Here is a 10,705-nt window from a genome sequence, read left to right on the forward strand (position 1 = left end):
ACCTGGCAACCACTGGAACAGACCCAGATGTTAGCCTTTTATCTTGCAGGCTCTCCACAGCTCCATAGACAGAGAGCTACTGCAACAGTTTCTTACAGATGAGGCCTCTGATTAGTCAACACTTTCAGGGTGAGTTTATCCTCATCTGACCGTGCAATATAATGGCCACAAAAAACACCCAACATGCATTTTAATCCTTATGACATAATGACCACAAGAAAATGGCATACTTGTTAAACCCTTCTCCTGTTGTACCACATGCTCATTCTAGGCAGTAGCACTGGCAAGATCACTGTGCACAAGGCAATGGCTGTAACTGTGCAAAAATGTGCTCAGAGATTATCATAAAACAGCAACATTGGATGACTATTCCTTTGATCTTTATTGATACTAAAACCCTGATTTGGGCTGAGTCTGGCTACACCTTACCATGGCTGGTCTAGGATAGGTTTCTCTGCTAATCTCAGGTATATCTATGTATGTCAACTATCATGCCATCTAGGTTCATTGGACTATCTAGTATTAAATGTTGCAAAGTTAATATTCACTTGCTGGCAATCAAAAATAATTATCCATATGTATAGAAATGCACACCTACTGAACCCTGTTTTGAAGGGTTTCCTGAGATGTGTGCAGGCAGACATCATGGGTGCATAAAACAACAGGATAACACATCACAGTGCCCAAAGTGTGAATGTGAAGGGGAGGGAATGGAGACTTACATGGTCCCCGAGCAGAACCCTGGGAACGAGAGGTCTGGGCCGGTGCAAACACACCTAGTGATGTGCTGTTGTAGTAAGACCACCACAGACAGAGTGACACATCACTCATTTAGTCCAACCTCCAGGTTCTAAAGGGAGGTGGGGTCTGTTGAGAAGTGGACATAAAGGTTCCTTTCTATGTTTTTTCAGTTTCAATTTTCATCAGGGTTTACATTTAACAGGTTAAACTACCTACACCCAATCACCTGCCTCACTAATGAAGTGCTATAGAGCTTGTGCAACAGTCCCTGCAAGGCACCAATCCAGATACGAATGGTCAGTTAATTAAAATGAATGCTAAAAACTATAAATATTTAATTAAAATACACAATCTTTATGCAACATCCTAAATACTTTATTCTCCCTCAAGCATATATGCATAAAAGAGTTATAAGATTATGAAGATGCTAACGATAGACTCAAAAGGTTATCTGTTGAACACTTAAGACATAGATACCAGGGCAGGAGTGTTTATGATGTCAAAAAAACATTGGCTTTTTAAACCGTATTCGTTTCAAACCTGACTAAACGGGTTTTGTGCTGTTTACTCTCTTTGAGATTAAGTCTTGCAGACGTTATGCCTGACTGGTAACTTGGTAACTTGAGCGTAGATTTGTATTTACAACACTGGTTCTCACCATAAATTCAGTCTCTAACAAAATAATGCACTGCCTGCGGGTTTAACTGAGGTCTCTTGCACGTCCTTCAGTCCATGACCGGGGCCTTTCCAGCAAAAGTTGTATATGTCTTGTGTAAAAGGGGTTTTTTAATGTCTCACAGAGATGATGTGACATTCAGGCATGCAAAAAGGAAGCAATGCAAACCACAGCCAGTCAAACAAATGCAAACAAAAACAAAATAAGTGGGGAGGGGGGAACACACAGCGGACTGATCCCAAAATGACTCAGCCCTCACGTCACGCAACCCGATGAACGATCGATCAGAATATTCACCGGCATTGTTAAACATTAAGCATGAGACGGAGGTCTCTCGTTCTATACGGTAAGACGGTGTGAGTCACCTCGCGGCATCACCGCTCAGCTGAGCGATGCAGTGAATGTCAATGGAGTCTCAGGGCTGACCTCAGTGCGTACACGTCACTCAACAGGACTCTCACATCCTTCTGACATCACCACTAACTCAGATCAAATACGACTCTCCCTAACTTGCTTCATTTTCAAATGCTACCTTAAACGCATTCCTGAAATGTTGTTCCTGTGAAATGTTCCCTCCAAATATTGCTGATATATTTGCTATTATGTTGATCTCAGGAGCACTAAATAGCGAAATTACTAAGTTCTACTTTACAAAAAGAGTCCTACAAAGAAAAGAGCCTTACATTATTGGCATTTAGCAGATGGTTTTACCCAGAGTAACTTACATCAGTTAGTTTTTTACCCATGTTACCCATTTATGCAGCTGGATATTTACTGAGGAAATTGTGGGTTAAGTACCTTGCCCAAGGGTACAGCAGCAGTGCCCTGGCAGGGAATCAAACTGCTAGCCTTTCGGTTACAAGTCCTGCTCCTTATGTACTATGCTACACTGCTGCTTTACAAACAGAGTCCAAATATTACTGATAAATTTGCTATTATGTTGATCTCAAATTAATTAAGCCAAATTACTGAGTTCTGCTTTACAAAAAAAAAAAAAAGATTGCGGTGTAACCATGCATTCTCTCATTACCAGGTAGGTCAAAGTTTGGATTTAATTGCTGCCTGCTGTAATGTGTGGAAGTGTGCAGCTCTTCAAATGAAAGCCTGACTGCATATGTATGCAGTGGATATACAAAATTATTGAAACACCAAGAATATATGAATAGTCCTTTTCATTTTGCGTTCCAATGTTTTTTATAGATACAGATATATAGAAGATACACAGACAGTAAACACACACACACACACACACACACACACACACACACACACACACACCAGTCCTTTGTCATTAAGTAATCTGGGAACTTTGATTATTTCCTTGTTAGCTTTCAAGTTTGTATACACAGGGGTTAAACTAATAGAAACACCAAATGGAAAAGGACTCACATTTTGACGTAACTAAATTGCAATTAAAAAGGAGTCTACACATGAGTTTCACATTAATAAATACTAATAAATACTGATTACCAATATTATGTTTCTGCTATAAACCCATTGAAAAAAATTTGATACCGAGAACAGGTTTTAGAATATATTTTTAGCTCAATCAATATATCGAAAACACGTACATTATTGTTGTTTTAGTATATTGCACTATATTTCTGCTTTTAATTAATATATTTTGAATGCACTTTCAATATTTTCTTGGGCTGAACAACATATTAATCAATATAATACAGTATATTTCATTTTAGATGTGAAAGATGTTTTAAAATCAAACTTTAATACGTGACTTTATAAAACAATATGAGAGATTTTGAAGGAGATTTTGAAAGAGGTAAAATAGCTGGTGCAGAATTGGACGTGTTTCAGTCATAGAAAAGGCAAAATTATTTAATGTGTCAAGGGGAACGGTGTCGAATATCATGATGGAACACGCCAAAAAGTTAAAAACTTTTGGTTGCAAGTCAAAGTCACCAACAGGGATAGGGGAACACTTAACAAGATAGTTGCTAAAAATCATAAAACAAAACAACTGCCTAAAAATTACCACAGAACTCCAACTATCCATGACCCAGTCTCAACAAAAACTGTATGTTGTGAGCTTCACAAAGCTGGTTGGGTTGTCAAACAGACTATAACCAAGGCCAATGTGCAACAATGCATAACCTGATATAACCAGCAAAAAAACCTGAACTTCTGAGCAGTGGAAGAAAGTAATATGATCTGGTGAGGAATCTTTTATGCCTTTTTTTCTATATCTGGACAGGTGTGTGCTTGGAAAAAGCCAGAGGCAGCTTTCAACTCACATTGCCTATTCCCAACCATTAAACATGGTTGTGGATCCGTTATGGTATGGACAGCCATCTTGTAAGAGTCTTTGTGTCCGATTTTTATTGTGCATGGTAGAATTATGGCTAGGAATATGAAATCATTTTAGGTGATCAGATGCAGCCTATGGTGCAAAACAATGTTTCCTCAAAATGTTCCCATATTCCAAGACAATGACGTTCCCATACACACTGTGAAGCAAATTCAAGCAAGGTTTCATAGACACAAGGATTAAGTCCAACACCAAAGCTTTCCTTCTTAAAGAATAGTCTAACATCCCATGAGGACTGAAGCTGTTCTGGAGGCATAGGAAGACCCAACTTGTTATTAGTTAACATACACTATATGGACAAAAGTATTTGGCCACACCTGTTTTTCAGGGTTTGGGCTAGGCCCCTTATCTCCAGTGAGGGGAAATCTTAATGCTTCAGCATACCAAGACATTTTGGACAATGCTATGCTTCCAACTTTCTGGCAACAGTTTGGGGAAGGCCCTTTTCTATTCCAACATGACTGTGCCCCAGTGCACAAAGCATGGACTATAAAGACATGGCTTGATGAGTTCGGTGTGGAAGAACTTGACTGGCCCGCACAGAGCCCTGACCTCAACCCCATCGAGCACCCCATGAACTGGAACGGAGATTGCGAGCCAGGTCTTCTCGTCCAACATCAGTGCGTCCGAACACTGTTGTCCATATAGTGTATATGGTATATGTATATGTTATATTTCAGAAAAGCTTCTGTAGGACACTTGTCTAGAGAGAGCACACACAAGCTATGACTGGAGGGGTAAACAGACCTCCAACAGCCTCAACACCCTCACCGTGATACTGCAAAGGCGTCACAGCTCTGCAGCAGTCAATGCAATTATTGACACATTTTCTAGGCTTATAACGTGAACAGCTGATCTCCAATCTCAGAATGCCATCCCTAGCCTTTTTTCCCCTCATGGCAAAGTGTACGAAACTCTCATATTGCTGAACATTAGTATGTGGTTTTGGTTTATTACATACACTATATGGACAAAAGTATTCGGACGCCTGACCATTACATTGTAATGACATTGTATTCAAATACATATACTTTAATATGGAGTTGGTCCCCCTTTTTCAGCTATAACAGCTTCCACTCTTCTTGGAACGCTTTCCACAAGATTTCTGTTTCTGTGGGAATTTGTGCCCATTCATTCTGTAGAGCATTTATGAGGTCAGGCACTGATGTTGGACGAGAAGACCTGGCTCGCAATCTCCGTTCCAGTTCATGGGGTGCTCGATGGGGTTAAGGTCAGGGCTCTGTGCGGGCCAGTCAAGTTCTTCCACACTGAACTCATCAAACCATGTCTTTATAGTCCTTGCTTTGTGCACGGGGCACAGTCATGCTGGAATAGAAAAGGGCCTTCCCCAAACTGTTGCCACAAAGTTGGAAGCATAGCATTGTCCAAAATGTCTTGGTATGCCGAAGCATTAAGATTGCCCTTCACTGGAGATAAGGGGCCTAGCCCAAACCCTGAAAAACAGGTGTGGCCAAATACTTTTGTCCATATAGTGTACTATGGTTTACAAGTAATGAACCTTCCCACAGAATTTCTGCCATGAAATGAGTAGCTTAGTATGTGATGGGAACCGATGCCTTGGATCCACCAAATGATGATGATCGCCATAAATATAGGTAACACACATTCCTTTTACTTCATTATTAAGCAAAAGCATGTGATGAGATCACATATATGCCTTTTGCTTCATTATTGCAGTTGGATATCTATCGTAGGTTTTTGTGTTGTTCAGTATAATACCTGTAGTCCAAATATATGTGAGTCAGGCCATCCAATACATCTGCTTTTTGGAAAATTAAAAATAGAGATTTGGCCATGGTTGGCCCAGTCTTCGGAACAGTAGTTTACTTTGTGTTGAGCTCAACTACAGGACAAATAAGAAGTCTGTTGACTGTATGACTGTCTGATTTGCAGGCAAAAACCTATTGGTGGGTCAGGCTCTACAGCATGAGAATCATATCCATTACAACAAAAACCAAACTGCTACTAGCAGGCAACAGACCACTACACTAAACACAGAAACTACACTCAAACTAAGAATAATGATGCTGATTCCCTTGATATGAACTTAATACCACTGTCTGTATTTTTTGGTTATCAACTCAGATATCTATGGCACTTCCTCTGAGACAGAAAGACACATTCCCTTTCCTCAGTGATGCTATGCATCATGATACCTACACTGAAAAGAAAAGGTCGAAACAGTTGTGGCTATTTCACCATATTATGGATAATATCTGAATATATGATGATGCCAGAGAGGCTTAATGCCAAATTCCATCACAGTTTAGGTTGTCCGTTTTATGTATAATTGTTTGCTGCAAATAATAGCTTCATATGAGTACACACAAACACAGCCTTAAGTGGAAAACCAAAACTGAGACAAATCCTTATAATATCACTGCTCTTATTGTCGCTAACTTAATAAATGATACCGACGCTCAACACTATTTTATAACAATCAATCAAATGCTCGTGAACGTCAAGCCTCTGCTATAAAGATACTGTGACAGAAAACGCGTACAATGAAATGAAAACTGATCTGACTTCATTCTTATGGGCCTATAAGCTCTCACATAATGAAGTGCGGCTGGAATGTAAAGGATAGGTTCCGTGTCGTTTTATGAATCAGCACAACTCGCTCCCATACCTTAACGCTGGCGTGGCTCGTCTGCGTCTCGGCCTCTATGCAGATGTGTCCTGCGCTGTTTTCTCTGCGGTCCCGGTGCGAATTCGTTCGCGTGTGCCTGCTTTGGTAAGCGATAACTGAAGGGATGGAGTCTGCCGCGTCGGTCTTGATAAAGAGGCCGTGGAGGGTGGCAGCGGTACCCTGGGAGATAGTCGTTGTCTGGTGAGGGGAGTTGGACTCGTCCGAGTCCCTGCAATAGATCACCCCGCTCTGAGAGACGTGGATACTGGGAGCGCAGCCCATACCTCACACAACGGTCGCTGCGCAAACCCAGATCTCTGATGATAAATCCAGTTGCTTCTGTGTATCGTTTTCCTATTCCCTCGTTGCCTGGTCTCTCCTCGCTATCCTCTCAACACATCGGCTGTTAGTCGCTATCGCAACTCCCCCACCTCTCCTCTGCTGTCCACTTGAACACATCAAGGAAAAATATTTTAATGTTTCCTCTGTTTCACCTCCGAGCTATCCCGTTTATTCCAGCGCTCAGTGGATCTCGAGGTGCTTTTCCTCATGCGCTGCCCGCACGACTGCTACTGTAATAGCATTCCACGGTCAGCTAAAAAACATCTTTGGTAATAATGTACAACACGGCCACTGTCGTTATTAATAACAATAATGAACTAAAGCGTTCGGTTTATGGCAACACATCTTGCGTTACATCTTGTTCAATTGATCGCTTTCATCTGCACATAAATAACGTCCTCCTGTCATCGTGTATGTCTCTCGAGAAGAGTGATCTCACGCCCGGCGAGGCGCTAATCTGAATGGGTCAATAAAAACTCACACTTCTACAGGTCACTGTATTGTCAGAGATTCTCGTTTATTCCGCGGATTGCTAATATGCATCATGGTCGTACATTTCGGCTTCGGCATTTCAGCCGTTCACACCTCTGCCCGTACCACAATCGCACTGATAAAACAGTGAATGCTGGTCCCCGTACGCATCTTATGACCATGAGTACAGTACATACACCCTTCAGTGAATAATCATTCGAAACATCTCATCCACGCCCTTTCTGTCAGACAACCTGGTCCAATGGTTTGATCAGGACTGCAATATATTCCAGTCCAACACACAGAAGGTTGCTTAGAGAATCGCAAACAGCCTACACATTCCCATTGGTGCGTATAAAAATAAAAAATTCCGTACCACCATCTCATAATTAGTAAGTGCGTCCATTAAAATAAATAGTTGCAATAAAATTAGTGGAATTCATAGAAATGGGACTGGAAAAAATGTACGTGGATAGCAATCACTCCAACACCAGCTGCTTACGTAGAGAAAACTTGAGAGGTAAATTCCTGTGGAAGACTGTATGAAAGATAATTTTGGGGAAAACAAATTTTATTTAGAAAATAGTACATAATTCAATAACTTGAATTATGTACTAAAAATAGATAATACAGCCACTGCCCTCTTCAAAATCGAATAATTGGAAGCTGTTATGATTCATTCCTCATTCCTAATGGCATCTCAGACAGTTCTGGAGTATGCACAGAATCGCAGGAAGGATTACAAAATGCTATATTTATGAAACAACAACAATATAAATGGCTGCTTTAAGAAATTTAACTCAAAAGGAGGAGTGCTGTGTTATTTGTGTTGGGTTCTTCAGGTGTTTAAGAGACATTTCTGAACTAAGTGTTCACATGAACATAATAACTGAGTGAACTGGTCTGCACTGATTCAATCACTTGACTCCCTGCGTCTCTGATATGATGTGAATCCCCCAGTGGAAGGTGAAAGATAAGAAGAAAATGAACTCACGGAATCAACCAAATTAATCAAAGCAGAAATAAAATAAATAATGAAAAAAAAAAAACTAGTCTAACCAAAACAAGCTACCCGCTACATGGTACACAGCTGTTTTATTAAGAGTGTAACTCTTCATTGCCCCCCAGTGAAAGAATAAAGAAGGAACTAAATTCTGTTACAGACAACATGTACAGTACCAGGTCACTGAGGGGGAATTGCATCAAGTGCTACATCAATAGTTGCAGCAAGTAACCAATTCATGCTTACTGTTGTGAGAGATACTGTCACAGCCTCATCATTTCCTACCACTGCTTCATGACAGCAGCAACAACTAAAAACTAACAAAGGAGGTCATCCTTTCAACATCGGATTGGCTAGTAGGGTGGCAGTGTGATTTAGAGGTTAAGGAGCTGGGCTTGTCACCAGATGGTTGCATGTTTAATTCCCTGGGTAGTGTTCTGCTGTTATACCCTTCATTAACACAAACTGCATCTATGTTTCAGACACATCCTACTGCACCTTATAAATAAATCACATGTAAATGAAAGTACTGTACACTGTCCTGGACAAGTAAATCAACAATCATGTCCAAGGATACCAACACTGAGAATGGTCATGGGTGTCAGGAGCATGTCCCGAGTCTTCTCTGATCAAATGTATATCAAGCACACATGACATGCCATAGTCACGTGTTAGAGCAGTCAGTGCCTTCTGCTAATTCTTTCCAGAGTCAGTATAAAACCACTGACACTCTGTTCAGCTTGGAAGTGCACTGTGGCTTCCCAGACGTCCCAGGAAACTGAATAACCCTAAAAACTTTACAGTATTCTTGGATTACAGGTCTGTCAACAAACACAATGTCCTCATCTGAACATGCTTCAGCTTCGTACCGTCATTGCCCTGATAAAGCCTCCCACAGGCAGGATTGCTACATTGCTTGCATACAGTACACAGTGTCTTGTAGATAAAATGATAACATGCCAACATGCAGGCAGGCCAGTCTTATATCCCAGTTTCACCTTTGGTTGCTATTAAAATTGTAGGTGCCAAGAACCTTATGTGGTGGTACTTTAGGTAGTAAGTCCCATTCTGAAGTCAGAGGCTTTCTTTCCTGCTTCTGGGGAGGAGGGTTGTTGACTGGCAGTCATAAGGGTCTAATACTGCCAACCAAGCCAATTATATTTATCGGGCCCCCAGCACTGCAAATTTGCCCAACATGCGCCCCCTGGTGACCATGAGGCAGGACCGCAGTGAATCTATACTTTTGAGTTAGAAGCCCGATGCCGTCCAGCTGTGACAAAGTGAGGGGGTTCATTAGACAGAGGTTCTAAAACCACGCCGACATGTATATAATATGCTAAAACCTGAACCCAAAAAGCTTCTTCCTTTTACAACACATACGGTGTAACGCATTTTTTGCAAGTATCACCTTTGAATAGGAAATTGTGTGTAGTTTCATTATTTGCGCTTCAAACAGGAATATCAGAACCGTAAGTGAAATAAGGCTCAAAAATATATTATCTACCGATTGCCAGCATTTTATTATTTAGGTTGTATGGACATAGACCTCTGTCATCAGAACACATTGATTAAAAAAATACACCGTGTGCCGCACCTTTCATTGAATTTACATAAAAGTTAAAAGAAGCTACCTTGTAATCGAGCCTGTTGTGGCCAGTTCCTTATCTCAAATAGCTAAACAAAGACATAGTAAGTAAAAGAATGCCTTTACCATACAACTTTCAAAACTCATTAAAATACATGTAACCTCTGCCAAGCATGGCACTATGGAAAGCCCTTTACTTCTGGTCCCATAACTTAATTTGATCATTTATTTGGCTTATTTTAACAAAGAGATCAAGGCACTCTGTAAATGATTATGAACTAGTAATTATGTATTTTTCAACAGGATTAGGTCTGTAGAGTTGTGGACGTATTGCTCTCGCGCTGCATCCCTTTTTACCCACACATCTTATGTCCCCTTACCTCTTTCCGAGGTCCGTTGGTAAATTCTTTCTCTTTTTTCCTTCGCTGGTTCATTTCGTAACGAGAAGTTGCCGTACAGCGACAGCCGTGGGAGAAAGATCTCTTTAATTCCTGACGAGACGCAATCTCACCGAGACAGGTCCCGTTCACATTCTTACGACAGTTGCGTTGAACCACAGTCAACCTGAAAAAAACTTTCAGACTTTAAAGTCGGTGCACCCTCAGAACTTTCCCCTCACCAGCGCAACGGTGACAGAGGTTTGTGCGTGCGGTCCTAGTGCCCTCCCACGGCACCGTGCATGCTTTTGGCACGGGATCATACCCGGTAAACACAACCGCTCAATAACAGTGTGGCGTGCGCTACCCTTACAGAGACGCACACTGGAACTCCAGTGTCTGGTCATGAGGCTTTTGCCTCGCGGTAAAAACAACACCGGCTACAGCTGGCAGTATTTTAGCCATAAACTTCCCTCACAGAAAGGCACTGACAAACATCTCATCACGGTGGCCTTGAAGGCTATTTATTGCAGG

At 41.2% G+C, this 10,705-nt stretch overlaps 1 protein-coding gene across 2 annotated transcripts in view; it reads right to left on the reverse strand.

Moving 5' to 3' along the window:
- The window catches only part of pde8b (phosphodiesterase 8B), a 52,219-nt gene extending 41,880 nt beyond the window's left edge, over positions 1-10,339 (reverse strand). Inside the window, exon 1 of one of the 2 annotated variants that reach the window (XM_036529195.1) lies at positions 10,175-10,339. In XM_036529195.1, the coding sequence (XP_036385088.1) occupies positions 10,175-10,228 (54 nt within the window). In that variant the 5' untranslated portion in view covers positions 10,229-10,339. Of the gene's footprint in view, positions 1-6,393; positions 6,915-10,174 lie in introns of those variants that run through there. The other variant, XM_036529194.1, reaches the window with a different exon arrangement.
- Positions 10,340-10,705: the final 366 nt, after the last annotated feature.

The sequence above is a fragment of the Megalops cyprinoides genome, chromosome 5 (assembly GCF_013368585.1).
Source record: "Megalops cyprinoides isolate fMegCyp1 chromosome 5, fMegCyp1.pri, whole genome shotgun sequence".
Lineage (NCBI taxonomy): Eukaryota > Metazoa > Chordata > Actinopteri > Elopiformes > Megalopidae > Megalops > Megalops cyprinoides.